Below are 12,889 nucleotides of genomic sequence, written 5' to 3' on the forward strand. Positions count from 1 at the left end.
GAATTTTGTGATTATAAACTTAAATTTTAAAAAAAAAAATTATATGAAAAAACATAGGCATGATATTTCAGTGAAGTGGGACCCACGAGGCGCCAAATCTATAATCTCAAGATGAACTCATTGTGACTCCCAGCCACCCGCTTCTTCTTCTTCTTCTTCTCCTCCTTCTCCTTTCGTCCATGTAAGTCATATTCCAATCTCCTCTCATTTTTCTTGTACTCTGTTATTAACACTTTCGTTAGAATCCTAGATTCAAGAATCGTAGGCGGAGCTTCTTACATAAATTTCCCTGCATGAAAGTGCTTTCTTTTTCTTGGAGATTTAAGTAAGCTGATAAAGTTTAATTCTGTTTTTTTTTTTTTTGCTTGTTCAACTGAAAAAGAAAAATCACAGGATGAATTCTCTTCTGCATGGAAATCTAAATTGCAATATTTTATGCCAAAATAGAGCTTTTTCCTATGTGGGTATTTCAAGTCCTACAGTGCTGCATTTCAAGAGAGGTTAGTTTCATTTTTCTCTTTTTTTTTTTTTCTGAATTTTATGTGTCTCTTTGCAGTGCCTAATTCTTATAAAATGCTTTATTCCTTACTGTGATTTGTTAAATTCTTAGCTGTTGATAGTGGTGTTTCTTGCTGCATACCTCATGCAAGTTCAATTTATTATCTTTAATTTCTTAAATTGAAGTTGCTTTCAGTTTACATTTTATATGAATACAAGTGAATTTGACATTAATATTTCAATTTAAATTAGTCCAGTAATACTTAGAATACCCAGTTTTTCTTGTTTGAATTGATATTGCTTCTGGACAAATTCCAAGTACCTGCTATAAATGGGTAAGTTCAAGCACACTACAATTTGGTAAAGTTTGATACATTTGCAAGACTTTGTTTATACAGCTTGAGCTAAAAGCTCAAATTCAAACCTTTGGATCCCAAGTTCTGTAAGTGGAACCTTATATAATTACTAATTTCGAACAATTTCTTAACAAGTAGCTTATATTATTAAACTAATTTGGGACATTATGTCAAAAAAGTTAAGTTTCTTGGTATTCTTTGATTGTAGTTAGTTTATTGCTTACATGTCTATACCTTTCTCAGTGAGGTTTTCCTTTTTTTTGCTGAAAGATGTCTATACATTCTATATCATGACCGTGCTTTGTATAATTGATCAGACAAAAAGCATGCAAATTATGAGCTTATCAGTTGGCTTAGAAGTATTACAGGTTGTAGAATTTAGGCATGTGTTTTCCAAATTGAGTTTTGGCCTTTCATTTGAGAAAATTATGAAACTCCGGTTGTTATTGTTTTATTCTTCCAAATTTACCATTGGCATCTTTCTCTGAATTAATGTAAATCCAACTGATAATTGCAAGGCTTCTGGTTTATCCTTAGCTCAAGACTTGTTTGAATGTTACCTTTCTTTTTAGGTTTGTTGGTAGATGGTGGTGTTTGTGGTCTTTGCAAGGGGATGTTTAATTCTACAATATAACAGTCTCAAATGCATGGTTATCTTTTTCAAATCCAAAATAAATGTCAGTGGTTCAATTACATTGCCTCCCAATATTCAGCTACTAAATTCTGGGATCTAAATTGGCTTACTTTTTTTTTCTCAACCTTGGTTCTGCAAATTCTTTCTTTTCAGTTCTTTCCCTTATTCATGTTTCTTTCATTGTCTCTTTGAAGTTGTTTACTTCTAATTCAGGAATTAAATAACTTCCCAGCCAGTGACAAATAAAATATCAAAATGTTCTCTGGATTCAGCATGTAAATTATGGCTCTTGCTTCAACATGTTAATTAATATTTATATCCATGACAACATTGGCTTACCTTCTGAGTTCTTAATATATGAAACGCAACCTATTTAAATGCATCTACTCTACATTTTTGGGCTTTTCATGCTGCAAATGTCGAAAACTCTGTTATTATGAAATCCACCTCAATATGGACAGGATAGGCATTTGGTAATTATTGTTGACAATCATAGTTAACATTTTGAATAAAACATTCAAATGCTTTTGTCTTAAGACTTACAGTAATATTATTTACAGTGCTTTATGATTTATCTAGTTCTGCATTCAATTAATTATCAGGAGGATTAATTTCACGAAGCTTGTATAGAAAGAACATTTTCTCTTTTCCAAGAAAAGCATCATCCAGCAGCGTAATATCAAATAAAGTAAAATTCATTACACCTAGATGTAGCAGTTCCTCAGACTCCAGTAGCAGTAAAGATGGTTCCCCTGATCAAGGCAAGGCATGTATGAGTAGCCAGTTATGAATTTAGTTCTTTTGTCATGGATTTTAATTATTTGATCTCCTAAAATGACCCTTACAGTGATCACTTGCATTATGGTTCTGTTGACCTGGATGTTGCTCATATTTTTACACGTTCCTTTGGCAGACACCTTTTGGATACACCAGGAAGGATGTTTTATTGATTGGACTTGGAGTTACTGTTCTTGGCTATGGCTTGAAAAGTGGACTGGAGGTATCCTAACTTTCTTATCTTGTATTATCATCTCTAATTCCTCTTTATTCACATAATCACCCTCCACTTTGTAATTCTTCATTGATGGAGTGACTTCTGTTGCTTACATATGGAAATGCATAGGAAGTATTGAAATGAGACCTGAATAGAGTATTTACTGCAGTCTATGTCACATTATTATCTTACATAGTTAGTTCCACTTATTGCCTAGATTATTTATTTATCACAGATTGATTCTGAGCCAGATCGTTTTCACATACTCTAATTGGGCTGCTGTTTTTCTTATTTATTCTACAGTTTGTTGGAGTTGATCCCTTACAAGCAGGAAATGTTGTTCAATTGGTGTTGGTTTTAGGCCTAACAGTTGGATGGATTTCTACATACATCTTTAGGGTCTCAAACAAGGAAATGACATATGCTCAGCAACTGCGGGACTATGAATACAAAGTCATGGAGGTATTATATTGTTTTCTTAGATTTGTTTTCTCATGGCTGGAAAAATCAGTACTTGTTTGCTAATTATTTTATTTACTGCAGCAACACTTTTATTTATCAGTTTAATTTTTCTGTTGTCTGAAGATGCCATATCCTTAATGTTATTTTAATTCAAAAGTAAATTTTGCAATATTTATTATATAAAGACGAGCAAATTCCTTCTTTAGTATGACCACTGAAACTCCATTACTTTCAATAAAAAATCAAAATAATTCTTGTGAAAGCTAGATATTTGATATTTGATGTGCAGAAGTCATCTTCCATATAACCAAGTTGTGCAAAATCCATGAAAATTTCATTCTGCATCGTTGCAGTTTAAATGCAATGTTTATATGATCGCTCATGGAGTTCGCTTCATGAACATTAAGGTTTCCTTTAGATTATCATGCATATTATGCAGCTTGATTTCCCTTTCACTGGAACAATCCAACCAAATCATCAAACCTTCAAATGCTGTGTCAGTACTAAGATCTGGTATATGTTGTGGTTATTTCGCTGCTAAGTTTCCCTTTCTCATATTATTCGGGCCTTATTTTCGCCTTACAGAAGCGGTTGGAGGGTTTGACAGAAGCAGAATTAGCAGTACTGCTTGAACAAGTTGAGGAAGAGAAGAGCCGCCAAGCAAGTGGTGAGCAGGTTAATTGAAGTATGCTTAAACATTCTAAGCTTTATGTCCATCAGAATTTCTGTACAATGGTTAAAAATGTGATCATTACAACTATAGGAAAATCAGCTTACAGAATCTATGTCTACCTTATCTGTACCCACTGAAATATGGGACTGTAGATAACTGTTATTACCTTGTAACTTTCTAGTTGCAAAATCCAACAGCTGCAGATTTCAAGAGGTAACCAAAATACAATCTGGGGTCAATACCCAACAGATTCTGATATTTTGGTGGTCATTTTATCTGCAATATAAAAATTAAAATTTGAAAAGTTGTTATTATTATATTTGTAAATTAAAAGAGAAAAAGTTTATCTTTTTTATTTATAAAAGAGTGACAAATATCATCTTTTAGTATTCCTACATTGTAAACTGTGCTTAGAGTATTCCTAACGGTGCTTTTTAAAATTTTTATAATAAAAAGCATCTTAAAAAATATTTAAACATAAAGAGTAAAAAATTTTATTTAAGTCCAATAGATTCTTTATATTTTATTATTTATCTTGCTTTTATTTCTGTAAGCATTAATAGTTTTAATTTCTTTTTCATTTTCTTTTTAATTTTTACCAATAGAAAATAATAATAATAAATTTTAATTAAATCAAATGTATAGAAATTTGTAATGTATTTATTAAATGTAGATTAGAAAGTGAAGTTTGGCACTTCATATATAAAAACCAAATTGAATCTCTACTTTATATTTAAAAAATAGAATGCGTTGGAGTGTCATTTTATATTATGACTCTTTAAAATAAAGAGTTTGACATATATAAAAGAATGCATTAGAGATGCTATGAATCTATTCTCTTTTATTTCAATTCTAATATATATATGTGCGTGTGTGTGTATTGAATACATTAAGTGAGACACACTAAGTGAGTTATTAACAAGTAGAACATCAACGTACATTTTTTGAGCGAGTTATTAATAAATTTGGTATACATTTCCATTAATGATAAATTAAGTGCCTTTTACTAATTTTCTCTTTTACCTTTCAAATTTTGTTTAAAAATTATAACCCATATGGGTGATGCACTTTGCTATATGCGGTAAGCTTAAATTTGAACTTTGCTATTTCTAGTAAGCTTAAATTTGAATAAAGAATTTTGAACTTTGCTATTTGTAGTAAATTTAAATTTAAATTTAAATTTTATTCACAGACTTATTATTTTGCAACTTATAATATCTAACATTTATCTACAAGTAATATCATCAATTATAATCTATAAAAATATAATAAATAATATTTTATCTTTCAATAACTACCTATAAAGAAATTTTACTAATGTGTTTTTGCATAAGAACAACTTGCTAAATCTTACTAACAAGTGAGTGGCACTTGAAAAAAATATTGAGGGGAATCAGATTTCATTAAATGAGTTCAGACTATATAACTAATAATAATTTTATAAGAAATCATATATATATATATATAAATCTTGTTATATATTAGATAAATTTCTATTAAAACACACATCATAAAAATTTTAATGCACTTATCAATCAGAATGAGAACATAAATAGAACTTTTGTCTCTAAATCCGGCGCACACCCAAAGAGAGAGTTAAGCTCGACCATGATCTTTGTATCCAGTAACTATTGATTCTCACAAGCTTAGAGAGACTATGCTCGATAAGGATATCTCATATATATGTTGAATAAAGAAATATAGAATGACAACCACACTTTGAATTGATAAAGTTTGGCTATTAAATAGCCTTACAAATGCGAAATAGAAGCTGCTGCAACAATGCAGCACTACACTAAGCACTCTTCACGTCTCTAACAGACCTAAAGATCATGAGGTAGTTGCATAGGAATAGGTCCAATGCATATCCTAAAACATAGAACAATTATTAACAGAAATAGATAACACCCTAGGATAAACCTGAGAGGAATAACTTGAAATAAAAAAACATTGTCATCATTCATTACTTCTAACAATCCCTCCCCTAAACCAAAATTTGGGCAGTAGCCAAATTTTAGTTTAAACGACAAACTCCAAGTGTTGTCCTCAGTCTTTCAAACACTTCCAGTCGCAATAGCTTGGTCATATGATGTCTGCAATTTGCTCATCAGTTCCACAATGAATCATTAACACCACTCCATCCTTAACAAGATCTCTCAGGAAATGATACCTAACACCAATGTGTTTAGTCCTTCCATGAAACACTTGAAGAATTATCACATAGAACTGTAATTGGCTTGCTGTCATCTTCTCCAATTTGCTTTAAGATAGCTCGCATCCACACACATTGACATGCACAAGTTGCAGCTGCAACATATTCTGCCTCAATGCTTGAGAGTGTAACAATGGGTTGTTTCTTGGACATCCAAGTTACTGCTCCACCATTCATCATACAAGTGTAGCCAGAAGTACTTTTAAAATCTGTGTTGTCCCCTGCATAATCACTGTCAGTATAGGCAGTGAGCTCATTCTTGCTCTCCTTCTTGTAGAAAATTCTCAGCTTGGTCGTGTGCCTTATATACCTCAATATCCTATTTGCTGTAAGCATATGGATCTCCATAGGTTTAGACATAAACCTGCTAATCAAACACACACCATACATCAAGTCAAGTCTTGTAGCTGTAATGTACATAAGACTGCCCACCATTTGCTTGAACAAAGTAGAGTCTGCTTCTCTCCCTTCCTGTTTTGACAATTTGTTGCCTGGAACCATAGGATTCTTTACACCATTGCACTCAGTCATACCAAATCTAGCCAAAATATCTTCAGCATATTTTCTTTGACAAATATGTATTCCTTCTGCACCTTGATTTATTTCTATCCCCAGAAAATATTTCATCTCCCTCAAATCAGTCATTTCAAACTCCTTCTTCATGGAATCTTTAAAACATCTTAACATATATCATCATTGCTAGTAAACACAAAATCATCAACATAGAGACTTACAATGAGAATTTTATCAGGTGTTTCTTTCTTCACAAATAGTGTATGTTCATGACAGCTTTGATTGAACCCATGCTTGATGAAGTAACCTTCTATTTTGCTGAATTATGCTCTTGGTGCTTGTTTGAGACCATACAATATCTTTTTCAGTTTGTACACTTTATCTTCTTCTCCTTTAGCAACATATCCTTGTGGTTGTGCAATGTAGACATCTTCAGTGAGTTCTCCATACAGAAATACACTTTTCACGTCCAGTTGGTACAACATCCATCCATTTCTGGCAGCTAGAGCAATTACTGTTCTAATTGTATCCCAACGAGCTACTGGAGCAAAAACTTCATTGTATTCAATCCCTTTCTCCTGTGCATAACCTTTTGCAACTATTCTTGCTTTGCACTTGTCAACATTTCCATTTTCATTAAGCTTGGTACGAAAGATCCACTTTACTCCAATGATTTTAGCTTCTTTTGGTGCTTTAACTAGGTCCTAAGTGTTGTTCTTGACAATGGCTCTATTTCTGCATCTATGGCATCTCTCCAATTTTTATTCTTTACAGCATCTTCAAAATAAATTGGATCATCATGAGTTGTAAAGAAAACAAAATTTTATACCTCTTCTTCCTCTGAAAGTCCTTCACCACTAACATAGTCTTGTAGATAGCTTGTTGCTCTTGTGATTCTTCTGGTGGCAAGTGAAAACGTTTCTGGTACTTCTGTAACTTGTTCTTCTTCAGATGATAGTGAACTGTTAGAACTTATGTTCACTTTTATTTCCTCTTCATCTTCACTCGAACCATAAGTATCATCTTCTACTTCTCCCCAACCTAGTGTCTCCTTTCTACTGTCTGATTCACTTTCTCCCCAATTCCAGCAGTTCTTCTCCTCAAATACCACATCCTTACTGACTAACACTTTTCTTTCTACTGAATCATACATTTTGTACCCTTTGGATTCATCACTGTATCTAATGAGCACACATTTTCTACTCCTTGCATCCAGCTTTAGTCTCTGAGCTTCTGGTACATGAACATATCCTATGCATCCAAATACTTTAAAGTATTCTACATTTGGCTTTGATCCACTCCAGCATTCTTCAGGTGTCTTATTTTTCAGTGCTGATGTTGGACATCTATTCAGCACATGGCAGGTCCATTTAGCTGCATTTGGCTAGAAAGCCTTTGGCATCTTTTTCTCCTCTAGAATGCATCTCACCATGTTAAGTATTGAACGATTCTTTCGTTCAGCTACCCTGTTTTGATGTGGAGTGTATACTGTGGTGAGCTGCCTTTTGATTCCATGTGTTCTGTAGTACTCCATGAATTCAATTAAAGTGAATTCACCTCCCCTATCTGTTCTTAATCCACTAATGCTCATTCCTTTCTCCTTCTCAACTTGTGATTTAAAACATTTGAATGTGGTGAAGGCTTCACTCTTCACATTCAATATATAAATCCATAACTTTCTACTGAAATCATCAATGAAAGTCAAGATATACCTTTTGTTGCTGTGAGATTTGGGAAAGACTGGTCCACAAATATCAGAGTGGATGAGTTGAAGAAGCTTGCTTGCTCTCCATTTGCTCCGTTTTGGTATGATCTTTCTGTGTTGTTTTCCCTTCATGCAGCTATCACATATGTCACTTGATGTGATGAACTTTGGAATGCCTCTGACCATATCTTTCTACATCATTTGTTTCATGCCCTGAGAACTCAAATGCCCCAGTCTCTTGTGCCACAAGTCTCTAGATTTTCAGCTTTAATGTTGTAACATGCTGCTGCACTGATGACTATGTTGGCTACCACCATAAACATTTTGTTGGTAGTCATTCTGCTCATAATGATACATCCATGGTGTGGGTGATAGACTTTGCAGACACCATGCTTAATGATAATGACCATTCCCCTTTCCTGCAGCTGCCCCATGCTTAAGAGATTGTTCTTCAAATCTGGAACATAATATACATCTTTAATGGTGCGAGCCATTCCTTCTACTTTAATTTTAATATTACCTTTCCCAACCACTGACATTCTGTAGTCATTGCCAAGCTTTACAGAATGCTTGAATTTTTCATTAAGCTTGTCAAACCATCCCTTGTTTTCAGTCATGTGGTTTGAGCACCCCGAGTCCAAGTACTAAGTTCCTTCTTTGCTAGCTTCTATGGAGTCAACATGAGCCATGAGTAGCATCTCATCTTCTTCTTCTATTTCGGCATAGTTGGCCCTTCTTTCCCAACTAGGACATTCATGCTGAAAATATCCTAATTTATGACATTTGTAGCATTCTAGCATTGCCTTGCTTGAGCCGTATGAAAATCTCCCTCTGCCTCGACTCCTTCCTCCTCGAAACACTCCTCTCCCTCGTCCTCGATCACTTCTATCATCATGTGAGACCTTGAGTGCGTGTTCTTCCTCCACATAAATTTTCATCTTTTGCTTATGAATGAGCAGAATGCTCTAAAGCTCATCAATTGTGAGTGTGTCGATATTGTTTGATTCCTCAATTGAGCATACGACATAGTTGAACCTTGAGGTGAGTGACCTCATTATCTTGCTTGCTATTTCTCTTTCCTAGATGGACTCTCCACATGCTTTCATCCGTTTTGCAACAGATAGAATTCTTCCAAAATAAGCATTGATCAATTCGCCTTCTTTCATTTTGATAGTCTCATATTCGGTGCGCAGGGCCTGCAATTGAGCACGTTTCACTCTTGTTAATCCTTTGAATTTCTGCTTCATGGAATCCCAAATCTGTTTTGACGTATCATCATTCAGAATTGTTTCCATAACTTCTCTATCGATAGCTTGATAGAGATAGTTCTTGATCTTCCTGTCCTTTAGGAGTTGTTCTTCCATTGCCCTCATCTTCTCGCTATCTCCTTCTGTTCCTTCTGGAACAGCTTCGATTCCCACCTCGATTAGATTCCAATACTCATTGGCTCGCAAGAAGTTCTCCATGAGCTTAGCCCAATGGTCATAGTACCCATCGAATTTTGGAATCACAGGTTGTACAAATTTAGTGTTTATGTTGCTGCTCTCTGCCATTTTTGCTTCTCTCCTCTTAGATTTTTGTATTGCACTTATATCAGGATGATGTAGCTCTGATACCAAAAATGTTGAATAAAGAAATATAGAATGACAACCACACTTTGAATTGATAAAGTTTGGCTATTAAATAGCCTTACAAATGCGAAACAGAAGCTGGTGCAACAATGCAGCACTACACTAAGCACTCCTCACGTCTCTAACAGACCTAAAGATCATGAGGTAGTTGCATAGGAATAGGTCCAATGCATATCCTAAAACATAGGACAATTATTAACAGAAACAGATAACACCCTAGGACAAACCTGAGAGGAATAACTTGAAATAGAAAAATATTGTCATCATTCATTACTTCTAACAATATATGATCTTATACATGTCCTAGATTTTTATCGGTATGCACACGATCCCGATGTAACCTATCATATGACATGTTCTACTGAAGCTTTCATCCCAACATTATACAAAATCTCATATTCATTATACGTATAACAATAACAATAATCAAATGATAACCTATCATATGACATGTTCTACTGAAGCTTTCATCCCAACATTATACAAAATCTCATATTCATTATACGTATAACAATAACAATAATCAAATGATCGGTAATAATGACATTAATAATAATAATAATAATAATAATGATAATATGATTAATGATATTGCTATTTTGAATAGTAACACAACTTTAATAACAATCAATGACATAGGCATGTGGTATGTAACAAAATTATATAATTTAGTGTAATAAAATTATATAATTTAAATTCACAATTTTCTGACTTTTCAAACTGTGATTCTAAACCTCTATGGAGCTTATTGCAACACTAACAAATTCAACTTCAAAGTTTGAACATTCAAACACAAATTGATAGTTAAACAACATATAATATGCTTACTAATTCATTAATTTTGATTGAAATTGGTCGACCACTACTAGTCTAATAGTGTTAGACATTCACTACCAATTAACCTTTAATTTGATACATCGAACTTTAACTTTTGAAAATTCAAACACAAATCGATAATGAAACAATATATAATATACCTACTAATCCATTAATTCTTATTGCAGTCAAGCAAGCACTACTAATGCAATAATTGTTAGGGGCAATACTCACTATCAATGGACCCTTAATTTGATAGATCAAACTTAAGAAATTGAACACAAATCGATATTGAAACAATATATAATAGTTCCCACTAATTCAATAATTTTCATTAAAATTGTGCAAGCACTTTTAATCCAATGATATTATGACATGCTCACTACCAATCAACCTTTAATTTGATAAATCAAATTTTAAATTTTGAAAATTCAAACTAAAATCAAAGGTGAAACAAGAAAAAGCAAGCATGCCCTAAGACTATTGGGATTATTAGTGTTTGTTTGACTTCAATGAAAATTAATGGATCAGTATGCATATTATATGTTGTAAAATCAAGAAATTAAAATTTATATGTAACACAAGGTTTAAACTATTAGATAAAGCAAACTCTTTAGGATCTTAAAATTAATTTCTCTTGATTAAATGTAATCATGTTATATGACACTAACTAAATAAGATATAACAACTAGCATCAGGAATAGTTTATGGATAACATCCTTAAATTCTCTTGCTAATTGAAAGTCATTCCCTAAAGTTTCCATGAATAAAAGGAACAATTGAATATTTAATAACAGTAAATTGACATAATTAGATGATAAGAATAATTTTTAATAATTGTATTTATTCAAGTAATAAGCATACCACCATATATATATATATATATATATATATATATATATATATATATATTTTACACATATGATCAGTCAAAAAATGAAGGTGATACATATATGATTTAAAAATTTTATTTTACAACTATTATTGAATTTCTAATAAAGTTGGACTCTTAGAATTAGATTCACATTTAATAATTTATTGATATTTTTATTATTAATAAAATAAATTAGTAAATAATTTAATTAATTTAAATTTATATATATTTCCTTTCGTATTTTTATATTAAACGAATTTTTTTACTCACATGCGTTGCACGTGAAGATTAATTACTTAATTTTCTTATTATTTAAGAAATAAAATATGTATTTTTAAATTTAACATCACAAATATTTTTAATATTCATATAATAAAAAAAGTTTTAAATTACAGTATATTTATATATAAGTGAATTATTTATAATGCATAAAACCTATAAATTAGTTTAATGAATAAGTAATATATCCAGGAGCTAAATTTTTTTATTTTATATATTTAATGTTTTAATTTTCATGCATGTGCTCTGCACATTAATCATTATTTTTAAAACTCATGAATCTAATTCTTAAAATCTAAATATTTAACATAGAAATAATATTTTTATTGCTCTAAACAATGTTTAAAATACTTAGATATTATTTATTCTTATTATGTAATTATACCTAATAAATTATTTTAATTATTATTTTATAATAATTTGGTTTTTAATTAAATTTCTCAAATACGTGCTTTACACGTGACTCAATTTATCTTAATTTTATTTTTTTATTATTTTAATTAAATTTGTATTAAATAATTTTTTTTACTTTTTATCTTAATTAATTAAATTAGATGATTTCTTTTTCTTTATTTTATTTGAACTACATAATAAATAACTAATTATAGACTATTTTCCTTATATTTAGTTGGATCATCTATTAATCCTTTTCTTATCTCAATTAAATTATATACATACTAATTAATTATTTTAATCATTCTCACCTTATATTTTAGTTAGATTGTGTATTCATAATTTCCTATTAGTTGTTTATATTAGTATTTAAGTAGTAGTTATTAAATATAGAATAACATCTACTGTTAGAATAAGAAATAACATTATATATATTTAAATACAATTGATTCATTATTGTTTTAAATTATAGTATTCTTATCAACAATTATTATTTTAAATTTTAAATTTTATTAATTAATACTGTAATAATAATTTTTATAGAACATTATTAGTTGTATATTCATAGTATAATTTTTTTAGCTTTCATAATAAAAACATTTTATTTTTAATATTAAAATATGTATTAATAACAATATTAATGATTGTAGTGTTTATTAAATTACTACAATATTGAACTAAACTAAAAACTTTACTTAATATTTTAATTACGTAATAAAATATTTTAATAACAAATATTAAATTATTTATTGATATTAATATTATCATTCACTAACAATTTTGCCTAATGTTATTTACCGTATTTTAACATCTCTTAATGACTGTGGGATTTATATATGTTAACTACAA

The 12,889-nt window shown here is 30.9% G+C and overlaps 2 protein-coding genes across 2 annotated transcripts; one reads left to right on the forward strand and one right to left on the reverse strand.

Moving 5' to 3' along the window:
* The first annotated feature begins 38 nt into the window (after window positions 1-38).
* Window positions 39-3,921, forward strand: LOC8263888. The gene is made up of 6 exons (XM_015726379.3): window positions 39-181; window positions 383-500; window positions 2,091-2,254; window positions 2,402-2,488; window positions 2,786-2,944; window positions 3,530-3,921. Exons 2-6 carry the CDS (start codon window positions 395-397, stop codon window positions 3,626-3,628), a joined length of 615 nt encoding a protein of 204 aa, XP_015581865.1. The 5' UTR covers window positions 39-181; window positions 383-394; the 3' UTR covers window positions 3,629-3,921.
* A 1,881-nt stretch (window positions 3,922-5,802) lies between these two features.
* On the reverse strand, window positions 5,803-6,492 carry LOC125369514 (secreted RxLR effector protein 161-like). The gene has a single exon (XM_048372283.1). It carries the CDS (start codon window positions 6,490-6,492, stop codon window positions 5,803-5,805), a length of 690 nt encoding a protein of 229 aa, XP_048228240.1.
* Between the last annotated feature and the right edge of the window lie 6,397 nt (window positions 6,493-12,889).

The sequence above is a fragment of the Ricinus communis genome, chromosome 3, assembly GCF_019578655.1.
Source record: "Ricinus communis isolate WT05 ecotype wild-type chromosome 3, ASM1957865v1, whole genome shotgun sequence".
NCBI lineage: Eukaryota > Viridiplantae > Streptophyta > Magnoliopsida > Malpighiales > Euphorbiaceae > Ricinus > Ricinus communis.